Source organism: Erigeron canadensis, chromosome 8 (assembly GCF_010389155.1).
Source record: "Erigeron canadensis isolate Cc75 chromosome 8, C_canadensis_v1, whole genome shotgun sequence".
Classification (NCBI taxonomy): domain Eukaryota; kingdom Viridiplantae; phylum Streptophyta; class Magnoliopsida; order Asterales; family Asteraceae; genus Erigeron; species Erigeron canadensis.
In genome coordinates, this window is record NC_057768.1 from 38971020 (window position 1) to 38987601 (window position 16582).

General features: G+C 31.6%; 1 protein-coding gene across 2 annotated transcripts; it reads right to left on the reverse strand.

Annotated features, from left to right (window-relative positions):
• Nucleotides 1–6171: 6171 nt before the first annotated feature.
• LOC122580154 lies at nucleotides 6172–11177 on the reverse strand. Of its 2 annotated transcripts, XM_043752425.1 has the most exons (4): nucleotides 10874–11177; nucleotides 10069–10274; nucleotides 7442–7721; nucleotides 6172–6486 (listed from the first exon to the last, which is right to left on the reverse strand). In XM_043752425.1, exons 1-3 carry the CDS (start codon nucleotides 10973–10975, stop codon nucleotides 7463–7465), a joined length of 567 nt encoding a protein of 188 aa, XP_043608360.1. In that variant the 5' UTR covers nucleotides 10976–11177; the 3' UTR covers nucleotides 6172–6486; nucleotides 7442–7462. The 2 variants fall into 2 exon arrangements, with proteins under 2 accessions (XP_043608360.1, XP_043608359.1); XM_043752424.1 differs by lacking the exon at nucleotides 6172–6486 and having other exon boundaries at nucleotides 7332–7721; nucleotides 10874–11174.
• Nucleotides 11178–16582: the final 5405 nt, after the last annotated feature.

Sequence of the window (16582 nt, forward strand, 5' to 3'; positions counted from 1 at the left end):
ATATAAGATCTAAGCTTTTGGTACTAGGGTTTTGCGGTGAATGACAACCACTCATGGTTGCACCAACTACCACCTTGTCACCTCCACCACAACTATCCACCACATCAGGTATTTTTATTATTATTATTTTTTTGTTTCTTTACATATTTTATTTTATATTATATATGACTAATTTTAAGATTGTAATTATTTTGTATTCACATCTTGTGATATTTTAGATCTAGTTGGTCAAGATTAAGAGTTACATTGCATAGTTGGAGAAAAAGTATCTCTACCTTTTGGTGGATGATAGTACATGAACAAAAAGAGGCTAGTTTGACCTATACCATTTGAAGTTATCATATACCATATACACACCAATCTAATTTTAATTTTATTTCTTTTGGATTTTGTAGGAACGATTTGAATTGTTAATACTCTCTTTGATTTTTGGCTAAGCAACCATGAGAAAATATGGCATAAGAAATGTAAGACTTACTTTATCATTTGTGGATCTTCGACTTATTGGTTTTATTGTAGTAGATTCTTATTTTGAAGTGTACATATTCTTTCACATTATTATCTAGTTTATTTTCTTACTTTTGTTTACATTATAAGAGCAGATCAAAATATCAGTGTGTATAATTTTTATAAATGATTGTAATTTTGTATTGTTTTAGATTTATTAAAGATTGGGTCAAATGTGAGATTCTTTGGATGTGTGAATTGGTTTAGATAAATATTGGTTGATTATTAATTTTTTTTTATAAAAAAATATAGTATAAAGACCGATTTGTATCTATCTAACAGGTCTTTATATAAGATTTAGAGATTGGTTGACAACTGGTATCTATGGTTGTAAAACAGGTCTCTATTAACCAAAACACCGGCCTCTATTATTTTATTTTGTACCAGTGTACATTCTTTATTTTGCTTTTTTCATTTTTGTTTTGATCAAATCTTTGCTAGCTAGTTCTTCAAAGCATACACTGCCGAGTTATAATGTTAAGAAATTGCATGATAACTAAACAAATCATAAAAGAGATATAATAAAGTTTAGTTTTACTATTTCTTTTCAAGTAAAAATATTTTTCTTTTACAAAATTCTTATAAATATATGATAACAATTTGAGTTAGCGTGGACAAATAAAGTGTTACAAAAATATGAAAGTTCACACTAAAAAGTGTGAAGTGTAGTTCACACTTTTTAGTGTGGGGAAATTTCTACACATTTTAATTTCTATATATTTATTCACACATAAAAACGTGACAAAATTTTTAATTTTTTTATACTCACTAAAAATGTAAACAAATACAATATTGTTTATAGTTATGTTAATCCGTTTTCAATAATTGGAGATATGAATATTATAAAATCATGGCAAGAGTCGATTATTTAACATTAAAAACATCAATCTTTAACATCAAAAAAGATGTTTCTAAATATGACACGTCACGTTCATTTCACATTAACTCGAAAAAAAAAAACCGAGAAAGTCAAAGCGTTCTGGTCATCAACGGTCGACGTATGATTCTCTTGTAAAATGTTTACTACTCCGTATATCACATTTTGGAAATCAAGAGAAGTACACATGACTTCACATGGTATGTTGCATTAATTAATTTATACATTAGTATTAGGCTAAAAGACAAGTAAAACCTTTATTATTATATTTGTAAAGTAAAGAAGAAGGGTTTTCATATTAAGCATTATCATTTAGGCTAAAAGGAGTGGGGCAAGATGGAGAGGGCGCCATATAAGAAAGAATATTTTGGTAGAAAAAGAGGGGAGTGAAGTAGTTTTCAGGTTGGAAGGAGTTGTGACACTTGTCACATTCCAATCATTGTTTTTTTTTTGTTTTTTTTTTCACGTCCATTTTTTTTAATAAAAAAAAAATCTTACTATAAATGAAAAATACAAACAAAATAAAATAAAAACTACTTATTAAAGTTCAAATACATGATTATTAAAGTTCAAATACATGATTATTAAAGTTCAAACACACCATACAACAAATTAGAATAAAAACTAGTCGTCATCGCAAAAGTAGGACTCAACGGTAGGCGGCACGTATTCTTCCTCGTCCGCCCTGGTGCGGTTGTTCCATACATGATCCACCAAATCAGCCAATAACATGTTATGTGTTTCCCTGCATCAACCGTTCGTTTGCCTCATGCCGTCTACGATCTAGGATCGCCCTTTGCCTAAAACCGGGAACACGCGGTATTGGTGCGCCCCCTCCTCTTCTTCTTCTCTTGCGGCTTGTAACATAGTGTTTATCATCAAAACGATTATATTCTCAATAGCCTCGTCTAGATCAGTTGAACCACCACTTGATGAAGAACTAGATGATGAAAACTCATCGATATCTTCCATAATTGTTAAATAATGTAGTGTATGTTTTGTATAATTTTTGGAAGGGATGTTGGTTTTGTTTTGGTTTTGTGTTGGTTTTTTATGTTGGTTGAATGTAAATAGGTTGTATATATAGAAAGAAAAAAAATAAAAAATAAAAATTGAAAAGTATCCGTTGGAAAGGAGGAGGCACGGAAAACAAGCTTTGGTCAAAGGGGAATCCGCGAGAGAAATTTTCCGCCTGGAGGGGGCAAGGGGCGCAATCGGCTATGGGGGGTGGTGTTCCGGGCGAGTTTTGGGCTAGACACGCCCGACTCCGGAGAGCCTTACTCATAGTATAGGAACTTACAATTAATTAACTTTATTATATCAATAACAGGATATACGAGTAACATTTAACGTTAAGATAATGGGTAATGATAATCGTATCACAGAATTTGATACATCTATAAATATATTAAATTTATCATTATGGTTTATCATAAATATACTTCAATCATCGGTTTTTTTTAACTACAATTTAGTTCATACGTACCCACAAATCATGTATGAGGCATATTCGAATTTCTTTATGAAACAATCTATATAGGCATATAACTACCGCACGATGTGCGGCTATTTAAAATAACCAACGTAAAAAGAATAAAAATGAACATGAACTAATATATAATAATACATTAAAGCATATAAATTTTTTGAGAAATATAATGATGTATAAAGCACATAAAATTGAACAACCCAATTACTTTTCATATTGAAAGTTCGAAAAGAATTTGAAGATGAAATCAAAAACCAACTTTTAAAAAAAATATGACAATGGTGTGATGTGTCGACACAATTATGTAATCTATATATGAAACTAATGTTGGTTTTTAGGAAACAAAATCAATTTTATTAATTTCATAATTTTATTTTTTACATACCAATATATATTTAATATATTTTATTGCATAAATAAATAAATATGTGGAAAATTATAGAGATGACACATATGATAAAATCCTATGTGGCAAATTTTAAAAATAGTTTTAAATTAAAGAGGGTTTAAAAAGCTAGAATTCTTATTGTTTTAATATTTATATATATATATATATATATATATATATAATATCCAGGGCTAGAGCCAACAAAATATACCATAACTTACAATTACTATACCATACAATGCGATAAATAGTTTTTTTTTTAACCAAAATGTATGATTTGAGTGCTGTACATATAATCTGCTTTATATTTTGGTTTATTAATTAAAGTAATTTTTGGTGTAAGCAAAGAGTTGAATACGTAGACAAAAACAATCAATATTCAAGGAAGTTAAAGCAGAAGTTGATACCTAAATATATATATACTTATAAATCTTCCATGATAATATATGGTAGTTGACCATATATGAATCTGTTGTTAAAATCTCAAAAACATCATATACATGATCAGATGATCAGAAGAAGCAATGTTGTTGAGCCCAAAACAAATTACCGTTCAAAATAAATAAATTAATTAATAAATAGATGGTACCAAAATACCCACGGTTTAGCTAGCCCAAGAAAAACGTGGGTATTTTGGACGATGTAACAAAAGTACATGAAAATCTGGAAATAAAGGAAGTAATTATTAAGACGTAGCTAGCGCTTAATTGTGAAGAGGGTCAGGGCAGCTAGGTACAATCCTTTTGTTTTCTTGAAAGCTTTTGCGAGGATATTTGCCATTGAAAAACTTTCTATAAAGTTTTGATCGTTTTACAGCCTCATCAGAATCTTCTGGCGGTGGTGGTGGTGGTGGTGGTAGCGTTTGTAGTGATGGCGGCAGAGGTGTGAATGATCTTATACTGCAATGATCATTACTCAAAACCCATATTTGAAAAACTGATAACATGATCAACACCACCACTACATACACCTTCCTTATGTCGCCCCGTCGGACTATGACATCGTCGCTAAAAACGCACATAAAGTGGTTCAACAATCTGTATGTGTGTTCAGGACTCCAGATTGTTTATCTACCGATTTATATTTATAATAATAGTTAGCTCACTCTTGTAGTCCTGTTTTTGGATGGACTATATAAGATGTTTTTTGTTTGTAGGTTTATAGTGAGAGATCGAGAAAGATGATTGTTTCTAGTTTTCATGCAAAGAATGGAGCCAAAATTGATATAAGAACAAAAAAGACTATAAAATACTCATAAATATGCAAAAACCATAGACAGCATCTTATGAAGGGAATTGTGCTTGGCAGTAATAATTGTCAATAAGAAATGTTTATAAAAATAAGTGCAAACTACAAGCATTATATACGGTAAGATTATTAATTATCTATAGATGATGGTTATTACTTTGAAGTCAATTCGTGAGATATATAATTTTTTCACAAGGTAATTTTGATGATTTTGATATCAGCATAAGGATCGACACAATACTAGACGTAAAAAAATAAAAATAAAAAATCCTAGCACTCTTTTATGTTACTCCACTATCAATGAACTGAAATATAACGTACCGTCCATCCTTTTACATCACTAGCCTATGTTGCCATGACCACAGGTCCACAGTATATGATAAACAAGATGCAATATGTGGGTGATTAGTGATTACAACTATACTAGAACTACATATAAGGACAATGCATAATATATAATGAAACTAAACACTGGATGTCTGGATATGAAATTAATCTGTTAGAAATCAAGTTTTACCATCATTCATGAGACGATTTATATATCACTCAAACCTTTTACTGTAATTAAATCAAGTTTTACCATCATTCATGAGACGATTTATATATCACTCAAACCTTTTACTGTAATTTTTACTAGTATAGTACTAGCATGGTATCCGTGCGTTGCAGCGGATACCATTGACAATGCGTTCGATGTCATGATTACCAAAAACAGTATCAGTGAACAATTAATTAGATGATACCGTATCTTCAATATCAGCCAACATTAACAAAAAATACATGTATTAACAATATAAGTGGATATTTAATTGAAGTGAGAATGTGAAAATAGTTTAAGTAGGAATGCATTTGAATTGAAATAAAGGAAGGGTACTTTCGTATATTCACATGGTTACATTTCAACATTTGATGAGAGGGGGTGTTATTTTTTTTATATAATAGTATAGATATGAGTATATTATAAAATCTTTTCAAATCAATGCACTCAATTTCGTTCTGTGTGCATTGTGTCATTTATATATCGGTGTATAGAACACATACCTCGATTTTAGAGCTAGACAACATTGTCTTTTTTCGCCAGTAATTAAAAAAAGTGAAGGTAATACTCCTAGTAACAGCGAATATTTAGTTCTTTCTCGTAGTAAATTACAATTTTAATGATTTTCAAAGTGACAACTAATTACATTGATAGCATATAAGTTGATCTACTACATTTGGCGATTATATAAACATATGATGAATATGTTGATCTCATAATGTTGGTGGATACAACTTAAAAGCTAAGAAGGCATTAGGAGTAAAGGAGATATATATATACACAAATAGTTGTTCGCTTAATCAAGTTAATTTTCTTACCCACCTTGTTCTATGGCTTCAACATGTCGATTAAAACAAGGCAATCCGATATAAAATGAAAAGGTTTAGTTCCAATACGCTTACATCATCTAACAATAATATCTTGTTTTCGTATGCAAAATCTTTTTGAACACGATTAAGGCATTCTGAATGCTTGATGATTCAAACACTGAGCTAAACAACTTACAGTAACATTTTTAGTCCCATTATCAAAATTACTATACCAATAACTATAATAACATTATGACAACTATCTGTTGGTACGTTTGGTTTGAGAGTTTAGCAATGAAAAGATGATACGAAGAGTGATTACTAATATTCCGCTTGTTAAGATTCAATCAATCCCAGGGTTTGAATTTTGATTCCCATTTTCATACTCTCTAATTTATTGAAGACATACCAATAATAGAACCCGACTACAAACCAGACTTACCCTTAAGTTTTGAATAATTGTTTGAAAATTGTGGAACCTGGTTGTTGGTAGCATTTTACTAGAAACAACGGTGGCCCAAGCATATTATACACATGACCCACACTTAAGGATTCTTCATTCCTGATAACTAACATGACACGTTTAATGTATGTCTTCTTGTGCTGGCCCTTTCCACACCTTGATCATATCTATTGAACAAAATAAATTAATAAATAAACAGACAAGTTGTTAGGAACCAAGTTGGTACGATTGGGAGGAAGATCTAACCACTATTTGATCTTCATTACACTAACAAAAAAAGATCCATGCGCTCAAAACCGAAGAGATTAAAGAGGATACTAATCCACAGTTTACAAGAAATTACTCCGAGTTGAATGAACAAAACTGGATAGAGTATATAGCTAGAATATATGTGTCTAAAAACATGACCACTACATTCAAACAAACGAAAATCTAAAAAGCATGCAGCCTCCTGATACATCATGTTCATCGCATAACCACATAGATTAAAATGGATTCTGGTTATTTGATCCAAAATTTGTATCAAAGTAAGAACCAGTTGGAATGTACAGAGCTACATAATATTTTTATCATTTCCCATAAGACAAAGATGAAATATCTGTGATATATATTCCAAAAAGAACATCCCACATGCCTGAATACATGTTTACCACATTCAAGAGGCCAGTTAAAACAAAATCAGATCTCAACATGTACCCATTCTTGCTACTTTATTCTCATCCTAATAAGATAAACTAAAATTAAATCTCAAAACTACCCAAATCAGAACGACAGAACCAACTCCGCAAAACGTAGGTTTTTATGGATTGAACTGGGAAAACGGTTTTCACAGATCAAGCGGATTATGGGTCTACACATTCTTAGCGAAGGGTGTTTGATCCCAATGACCAAGATTCCCTAGATCAAGTATTTACTAACTTTTCTTGAACATAGGTCTGACACTAAATTCCTATGAAATAATGGAGAAGACCCACTAAAAAGACCAAAAGCAGGTTAAACCCAATGGACCATGTGACAAAGCAAATATTCTTAACTAATATGATAAGAACCATTTCTCATATCAGACAAATAATTGCAACCATATGCTAAATGTACAGCTTTAATAGCAAAAACTCAACCTACCTTATAGTGGAGAAACAAGGTCTATGCATAACCAGTCATACCAACCGTTGAGTTAGAGCGGTTGGTTTTGTGAGCAGGCTGGGTCGTAGCCTTGGTAAAGTACATATAGTAATACACATTCAGAACCATGGTTGCCACAACAAACACGGCCCCTGCAATGAAAACACCTTTCCTCAATGTGTCACATGAGAAGCTTCCGGTCATACCCTTGTATTGTGTATGGTAAGCATTCTTCTTTGCTCCAGCTATCAGACAAGCTTCAGCTACCAGAAAAGTCATCCTGTACGAAACAAAGAATAAGGTTGGGAATTCTTGTACTTTATTAACTCGTGTGGGTGTATCATAATTTAAACCCGGCAGACAAAAAATCGTCATATGCGTACATGAATTAAAAACACAACATTTTTCAATAATGGGTGCTGTTAATATGGGCAAACAAATCACCCAAAGTGTTTTATTGGAGCATAAACCTCCTAGTTTGCCTTACTATGAAAAGAGTAATGCTTTATTCCCATTTAGAATTTAACATCCAAACTTATATATAAAAATCAAAAAGATATGCAAACAGACCAACCTCACCCTAGTGAGAAACTGAGAACAGAAAAGTCAATAGTTTTGACCCATTACCAACCTGTTTGACAAGCCCATTTTTGCCACCTCTATCCAAACCATACTTTTTTCAAAAACATAAAGCTCAATTGAAATGAAAGGTCAAACATGATAGACACAATCATTCTTGTCACATTTTGAGAGTTCTATTCCCTTCATATTTTACTGTCTCCCTCTATGACTTTGTTTTGCATAAGTAAACATTCTTATGACTTGTGTGTGGGAGTCTTCATTCAACCAAATAGGTAAGCTTCAGACCCAAAAGTGATTAAACAGAAAGTTGCAGTATCGACTATCGAGAAAGAGTATCAACATACTAAATAACATCAATTTAACTTTTTTTGGTAGTTGGCAAATTTGATATGCCTTGTACGATACCAAGACTCCAACAATGTTGAGTATAGTAAAATGATCCATAGGAGGACATGTTGGGTGAACAGCATACCAAACAAGCTATATACTAAACCCAAACAATACATCATAGCTATCAACCAATAACCGATTGACAACATTTACCACCCTCTTTAATTGCTATACAACAAGTGACTTGTAAAGCCAATTAACAAATTTGAGCTATACCACAACCGTCAAAGGATGCCATCAAGGCAGAGTGACACTAAGTTACATGTATCTTCAACCATTATACATATGTCTAACTCAACTATGTGTAACTCAGTCAGAAACAAGCATGCCAGCTCTATGCGCACCAATTACTGTTTGACGAGTGGCCTTTAGAGGTCAGGAGATGAATGGCAAAATTATATATATTAATTAGGGAATAGTAGTTGACAAACTTAGGTAATGTTAACTAATGTTGTAACTAGTAAGAACTCTTTGATCTAGCACACCTACATGCAACTGCATTTGCCTCTGTTGGCACTCTCTTCATTTAGAATTGTGTAATTTATTTTATACATAATTAGAATCAATGACTCAAGAAATTCAAGTTCATGTTCACAAAGAACAAGTGTCTTTCTTCAACTAAAGCATTTCCCTTTTACACGAAAGAAGCTTTTATGTTATCCTCTCAATTAACTAGGCCTAACCAATGTTAATTTCATAAAGATAGATAACACTTCCTGGAAGTCGTCTCTGTTACGCCAGCTATCCCAATCATTCCTTTGTCTACCATTAATTTTCTCGAATCTCACAGGCTCACATCCACTCGTACTAGTATAAATCCCTTTTACGTTTTGACACTAAAACGGGGTAGAGCGATAGATTACAACTAAGTTATGTAAGGTTGACTTAGGTTGAAACGTAAAGATTAAACGTATCCCAGCCTTAGAATGAGATATGCATACATATATATATATAATTAAACATCTCGGAATTCTCACAATACCATAGTGCATCTTGCATTTGTTACTCTTAGACCGAACGATAAAGGACTAAGCTTTGATTATTTGAAGATATAAAACTATGGAAACTAAAAGAATTGAGATAAAAATGATAGCTGTTCAAGCAAAACACAATAATCAAAACAACACATGTGTAAGCTACAACTACTGATAACCTCGTGTATAAACACCTTGTGATAAGTCTTTGTTCTAGGGTATATATGTATCTTGGTAGGTAGATTAGATGATGATAAAAACTTGTCATGGTATCTAGCTATATTCATAGTAAGACTTCAAAGTAGAAAAGGTAAGAACCGTCAAAAGATGTCAAGAGCAACCGCGACAACAGTCTTACAACCACAACATCTATCAATGTACAAGTTAATCTTGGAAAAGATAAATTGTTACTTTGCCTATACTGTAATTGTGGGTCACATATAGGAAAACTGGCTCAATTATCTTAAGGATTTCCCCAAATATAGGTTTGTAAAAGCAACACACTGGATCTGTTAACAACCTCTAGTGTTACTTGCAGTGTATATGTTTGAATACTTAACCGCTAAGTCGTTTTCGGAATTGGAACATTCACCAAACTATGCAGGTGCAACAACAATCTATCAAGATAGCTTATGATTAACAATAGGGAATGAACAGGATTACAAAAACTGATAGTTTTACCATGATGCTGTGAAATAGATAATGGTCCAAGCTCGATTTCCGCCAGGTGCTAAAGGCCTTCCAAAACACATGCATTTGGTCACCGTCATAAGCAATGATTCACCTGAGAGTAGAAATAAAAAGCCTCCAATACCGTATCCAGTTGCAACATCTGAATCGTAAACACAATAAGTAGCATTGGTTTTTTCATCTGTATGAATGGTTCCCTGTTATCAAATAAAGTTTTCGTAAGACAAATCATAAACAAGCCATCTTTTGTACAATACAGATTATCAAAATTCACAACTACATGAACTTTCAACTGGCTCGGCAAGTTCCCAGAGGCAAGTAATGCTACTAATTTTTTAGTATATAATTCTCATAAATAATACATATATTCTGATTACTACCCGGCAGATTAGTCGGTAGCATACTGCTGAAGTACCAATGATCGAAATAATTAAACAATATGTTCTATGTATTTGGCCGCTAGACAATAATCTAGTGACTGTAATTCTAAGTAGGATTTAATCATTATTAATGTACAAATAATTATAATTTTTTTCGTCCTTTTTAATTAAGCTTAACACGTAAAAATAAAAAATAAAAATTAAAAAAAAAAAAAAAAAACAGATCTAGCATGTAAATGAGCATAATTAATCTAGCAAATGTGAAAAATAAAAATCGAACACTAATATATATATATATATATACTAACAATGCTCTGATATAAAAACCCTAAAATTGCTTTGCTATTGATATGAATACTGTAACTAAACAGTAAAAATAATGAATAACAGATGAGAGAGAGAGAGAGAGAGAGTACAGTGCTACGACGTCGTTCAGCAGCAATGGAGAAACCAAAAGCAACTAAACATAAGATGATAACAAGTAGATGCACTAAGCTTGATCCTTTTCCTTCCGCCATTTTCCCGCTTCTGCAGCTTCTCCTTGCTTTTTGTTGTTGTAGAGAGAGAGAGAGAGTGAAGTGAGGAAAGTGTGAAAAGCTTCTAGAGTGTGCTGTTGCTTTCCCTTGGCTTTGCTAAAAAAAAATGAAAAAATAAAAAGGCGCGCTTCGATAAACACGATAAAGTTGTGTCAAATTGTCAATATTCGCGTTTTCGATTGCTTTTTGATTTGAGATTTGCATTAATTTAAAACTTTTTTATACAAGGAAAAAACTGGATTTGGCCTTTTTTTTCTTTTTAACTTCAAAACTAGCATGCATTGAATGTATTTTTATGCTTTCTTTTCTTTGGAGAATGTTTGTTACCCACTAGCTTACTTTATATTAATTATTATTATTAATTAAATGTTATAAAGTATAAATTTATGTACTAAGGCCGTTTTTCATAGCACGTTTAAACGGTGTCTGACGGACGTCCAAAAAGGACGCTACTATATATGATGGCATGTTCGTTAAGGTGCATCTATTGGTTTGTTCCAAATGAAGACATCAAAGACGTCGGATGGAATATAAACAAAAGCAGAAAATCCTTGCCTAAATGAAAACAAAAAGGAAAATCAACCTTTTTGAAATATAAAAAAATAAAAAAGACAAGAACGTCTTATATGGGATAAACATTATTTATAGCTATATCAACTTTATAAGTGAAGTTGGACAACTTTTAACATTTGAATTAAAATCAAGGGTTGAGATTTAAAAATTAACTAACTTAAATTTTGACTTTTTATTTTAATTTAAGGGTTAGATTCTTCCAACTTCACTTATAAAGTTGATACAACTTAGAGGATTCTTATCCCCTTGTGTGAGTTATATCTTTTTATGCATTAAAAAAAAATCGTTTAAAACACAACTACATCACACTATTTTACCACACTTCACTCATCTTTATACATTTCCTCGTACTAACTCCGTAGATTACTCATTCCTAAAAAATCTTCAATTATAAAACCAATGTTTACAGTCGAATTGATTTGTTCAACGACGGAATGAAGGGGGCGAATGAGAATGTTATTGAGTGAAAACCTCATGGGGAGCAAGTGTCATTAGTTCATCACGATCATGCATTCCGTTCAAACGATAGATGTTTATGAGAAGCAAGTATTTTTAGAAAACCAATTTAAATTCTATCATTCAAACCTTAACTTGCACCTTTCAAGAACTTATATTGGCTTTAGTCTATTTATCTCAAGTGGGTTGTCTCATGAATACAACTTGGAGATGTTATTTGAATTGGTCAACTTATGAACTTTCTTCGAGTTTGAATATATAGTAGCTTAGTTAGTTGGATACGATTCAAGTGTCCATTTTCATCCCTAAAATATAGTAGAGGTATCAAATTCCAAATTTAAAGATCTTTTGGTCTTTTATAGATCAATAATCAATATATTCTCAAACTTATTTGTTAAAAACCGATTTAAAGGACAAAAGCTAAACGGCGTAGAGCTATATGAGAAGCGGTTGCCGGTTTTAACGCAATCAATCACAAATCAATTTGCTTTTCTTCGACCATCTTAGCTGTAAAGCCCCCCATGGAACCACTGCTTTGACTTCCATTCCGTCTTTTCAGAGACTATAATACATGGGACATCGATCATTTGTAGCTTTTTACAAAAAATACAAAATATCTTAATATATACTATAAGACAGCTGAACTAATGACTTATTAACCAATCAAATCGCTTAATTTTATTAAATTGACTCTCGCTTATGTCATCATTTAGATTAGCTATAAACTAAAAATTCTAATAATCATTATCCAAATATATTATTATATTATTGTTTATATTAATTTGTAGAAAAAATTTCATTAATTTACACTTTTTTGCTTTCCATCAATAATTTACACTTTTTAGCCCTCGATACTTAATTTATATTTATTTTTAGCATCAACTTGAGAAGATTTTTTAAAAAGGTTACATAAGGTATTTATATTTAATTTTTTAAAGTTTCAATTGTCACTCAAATCAAGAATTCTAATTGTTATCAAAGAGTAAGAAAACAATCCTAATTTTAATCTAATAATCATAGGACATGTGATTGAAAGTAAGCCTATTCATGTTATGAGTCCGCATCATGATCAAATACATATACTTGAATGTCAAGTACAGGATCATGGCCGGCTCCTAGGCAAGGAAACAAAGGCTCAAGCCTAGGCCCAAACTTTTAAGGGGCCCAAATTTGTGTAGATACACGTAACTACATAAGTGAAATTACGACACCTTTTACATTTATTCATATTTTCTCTACACTCAACAGACTCATTATTTACTTTTCCATTTATATGTTCATTTGGTTCATCAAAGTTCATTAGAATAGCATTTACGGGTCTAATTTTTTCTTTTGCCTTGGGCCCTGAATTTTTTTACTATTTTGGAGACAGTCCTGTACATCATCATCATAAGTATGTTTATATTTTAATTCTTAATTATCTTTAATAATAATAATAAATTATGAGTAAAACTGGTTTCAAAATTCTATAATAGAGAAATTATTGTAACATGTGCCTTGTGAAATGACTATGACAAACAATTCGATCAATATGTCCTAGCTAACAATGACAGTGACGAACACGTGATTATTGTACTACAACTTGCAAAGTATAACACTTAGAACTGTATACGTTCAAAATTATATGTTTTTATGAATTAAATATATGAACATCTAATATTGATATTATCGTAAACCCTGTGTCCAGTGTTGGACACGGGTCTAAAATCTAGTTGATGTACTAAATTCTTCAAAATTAAAGTTGGAAAGAAATTACGTTCAAGAACAAAAAGGTAAATATGAAGGGGAAAAAAATCATTTAAGAAAGTACAATCAAAGTAAGGTGTCGTAATCGTATATTTGTATATCTAATGATGGTAGTTCACTAGTTTGGTACATGCTTCTCTACGAATTAATTTTATTATGTACATATAACAAAACAAAATTTAAGTAGTTGTTAATCATAAGATATCATGATTTAGCATATATTGTCCATTAATCGGGCCTCATCTGGGTTCAGATATAATTATTTCACTTTTTAAATAAAAACAAAAATAACATCGTAGTCAATTACTCATTAAAGACACCACCATATGCAGAATGGCATGGGCCAAAATGAGAGTACAAACCACACAAAGTGTCCTCCACACAGGAGCAACACATTAGGAGGATTTAGGATTATATGGCCTACATCGATTGATATCCTTTTACACATTAGGATATAAAAAAATTACATACATATTTACAAATTGTTATAACACATGAAGTGGGCCAAATACGCTAAGTTTTTTTTTTTTTAATTCATCATCTTTATTCTTTTCTTGGTAGCATACTAGTTTAGTAGTTTATAATAATATATTTGTAAGTCTAGTATTTCCTTTATAATTAGCTGATATTAACGTTTGTCTCCAAAATCCAAATAAAATCACTCTTTTTTGTCATGTGATTATGATAAGACTAGTCCATATTGGTTTGTTAGTGAATTGTTTATGGCCCTATTTATCTATTATGTTATTGAGTGGGTCGTCACTCTGTAGGGTCTCTCGTTGAAAGCTAATTTATAAATTATAATTGCTAACTTACGGTTGTAGACTTACGACGTGCATCAGTTTGGTTTATTTGACGTATGTCACATGTTTTCGGTAGGGGCATATGTTAAGCTTTATTGTAGTTTCTTCTCGTGCATATCGATCATATGTTCAATGATCATGAGATGCGGAAGTGACATTTGGGCCATAAAAACCACATACACAACAATAGTTGTGGACTTGTGGTGTATAAAACAGTTCATGTGGTGTACGTACGGATTACTTATCCAACATATATTTTTAATAATAAGATTATGACATTTGTATAAATCAATAGATAAGATTCGGAGAAAAAATTGAGTGCATTCCACATGTCTTCTTTTAAGTTTAGGCGGAGGATTTTTAAGCTAGTTATTAGAATAGTTTATCATTTTCTATTTTTATTTTCTCATGTATCATACAGAGTCGCATATATTTCTTTTTTAACAATAACTAGCTAATCAATCCGGCTTCAACCCAGGCCGTATAATTAAAGAGTTAAAACAAAAAAATATATAAAATTATGTATGTAATCTAGGAGAGTTCTATGTATGTCTGGTTCAACCATATTTGCTTCTTTAGCTTGCTGTGAGGGGATTTAAGGGAGTTCTTACACATATCGGTCGTAATTGTTGGATCCCTACTTGGTTGTATGCACATGGATATGTTTATTACATTTGTAGGTTGATGTTTAATAGGTTTAAATGCCATTTTTTACTATGTATTGTTCATTTTACGCTAAAGTGTGTTATATAGTGTCTGCTATTTTTCTTTAATTGTAATGTAGTTGATAAACGCCTAGAATACATGATCTTAAGATGTAAAATCGAATTGTTTTGTGAAGCTTACTAGACGATTAGGGGTACCTTTATGTTTGTTAAGTGTTTCAAGTACTAGGTGATGAAATGGAGTTAATTGAATCAAGAAACGAGTCAAGGAACCAAGAAACAAAAATCTAGAATTTTGAAGAAACAAAGGGCGTAACTTACGCCAGACTTGGTAGTAGGTTACGCCAGTTGAAAATACAAGGGGCGTAACTTAAGCCCAGGGGGGTAGTAGGTTACGCCAGTTGCTGCACAAAAATTCGATTTTTTGGGTTTTATTTAATTTTCAGTTTATATCATATCTTGGACGACTTGTAGAAGTTACCACTCATATTTTCTCATCCCTGGAGCAGTTCCTAACATTCCCAAGACCCCAATTTCATCATCAAATCACAATTCCATGGAGATTAAAGCCTTAATTGAAGAATCAATGATGATATCAATGATGAAGATTTTAGGCTAATTCTCTTTTGATCATTCCCATGTGAACAATTATGTAAGACAATTGTATTCAACTTTTCTTATGTTCATGCTGGATTAGATGTTTAATTTTACATTAGCTTTTTAACATCTAATGTTGTTTGGATTGTTTGAATGATTACTAGTTTATAACTTTGAATGAATTCCATTTATCTTTTGATTTCAAATTATTGTTAATCAATTATTATTGGAAGAATCTCTTATGAACTTGTAATCTTGTTACTGAATAGATAATTCAGTTGTGTCAATTCTCCGGTTTTCATTATCGTGAATCATCACTACCTAATTGATTAGTTCTTAGCATTCATTCAATCCAAGCTTATAACGAATCATGTCTATGTGATTTTCAATGAACATAAGTTAGGTTATACTTTTGAAAACATAATTTGAAGCATGAGAATGATCTCCTTTATTATCATTGTTTAATTTGTTACTTTCATAAACAGTTTTAGTTTTTAATCAAATCAAATCAACAATCAATCGGTTTTAAGTTTATGGCTAGATTAATTAATTCTTGTAAATTGTTTAACACTTTCCCATGATTCCCTGTGGAAACGATACTCGACTTACCCTAGCTAATTAGTGGTATACGACAACGATCAGTAGTCAGACGACACAACCGACATGTATGGTTACTAAACTTTTTACCCTCTTAATTTTTTGCCTTTTTCTTTGCCGGGGATCCTTCTGCTTTGGAGATCCTTCTGGAA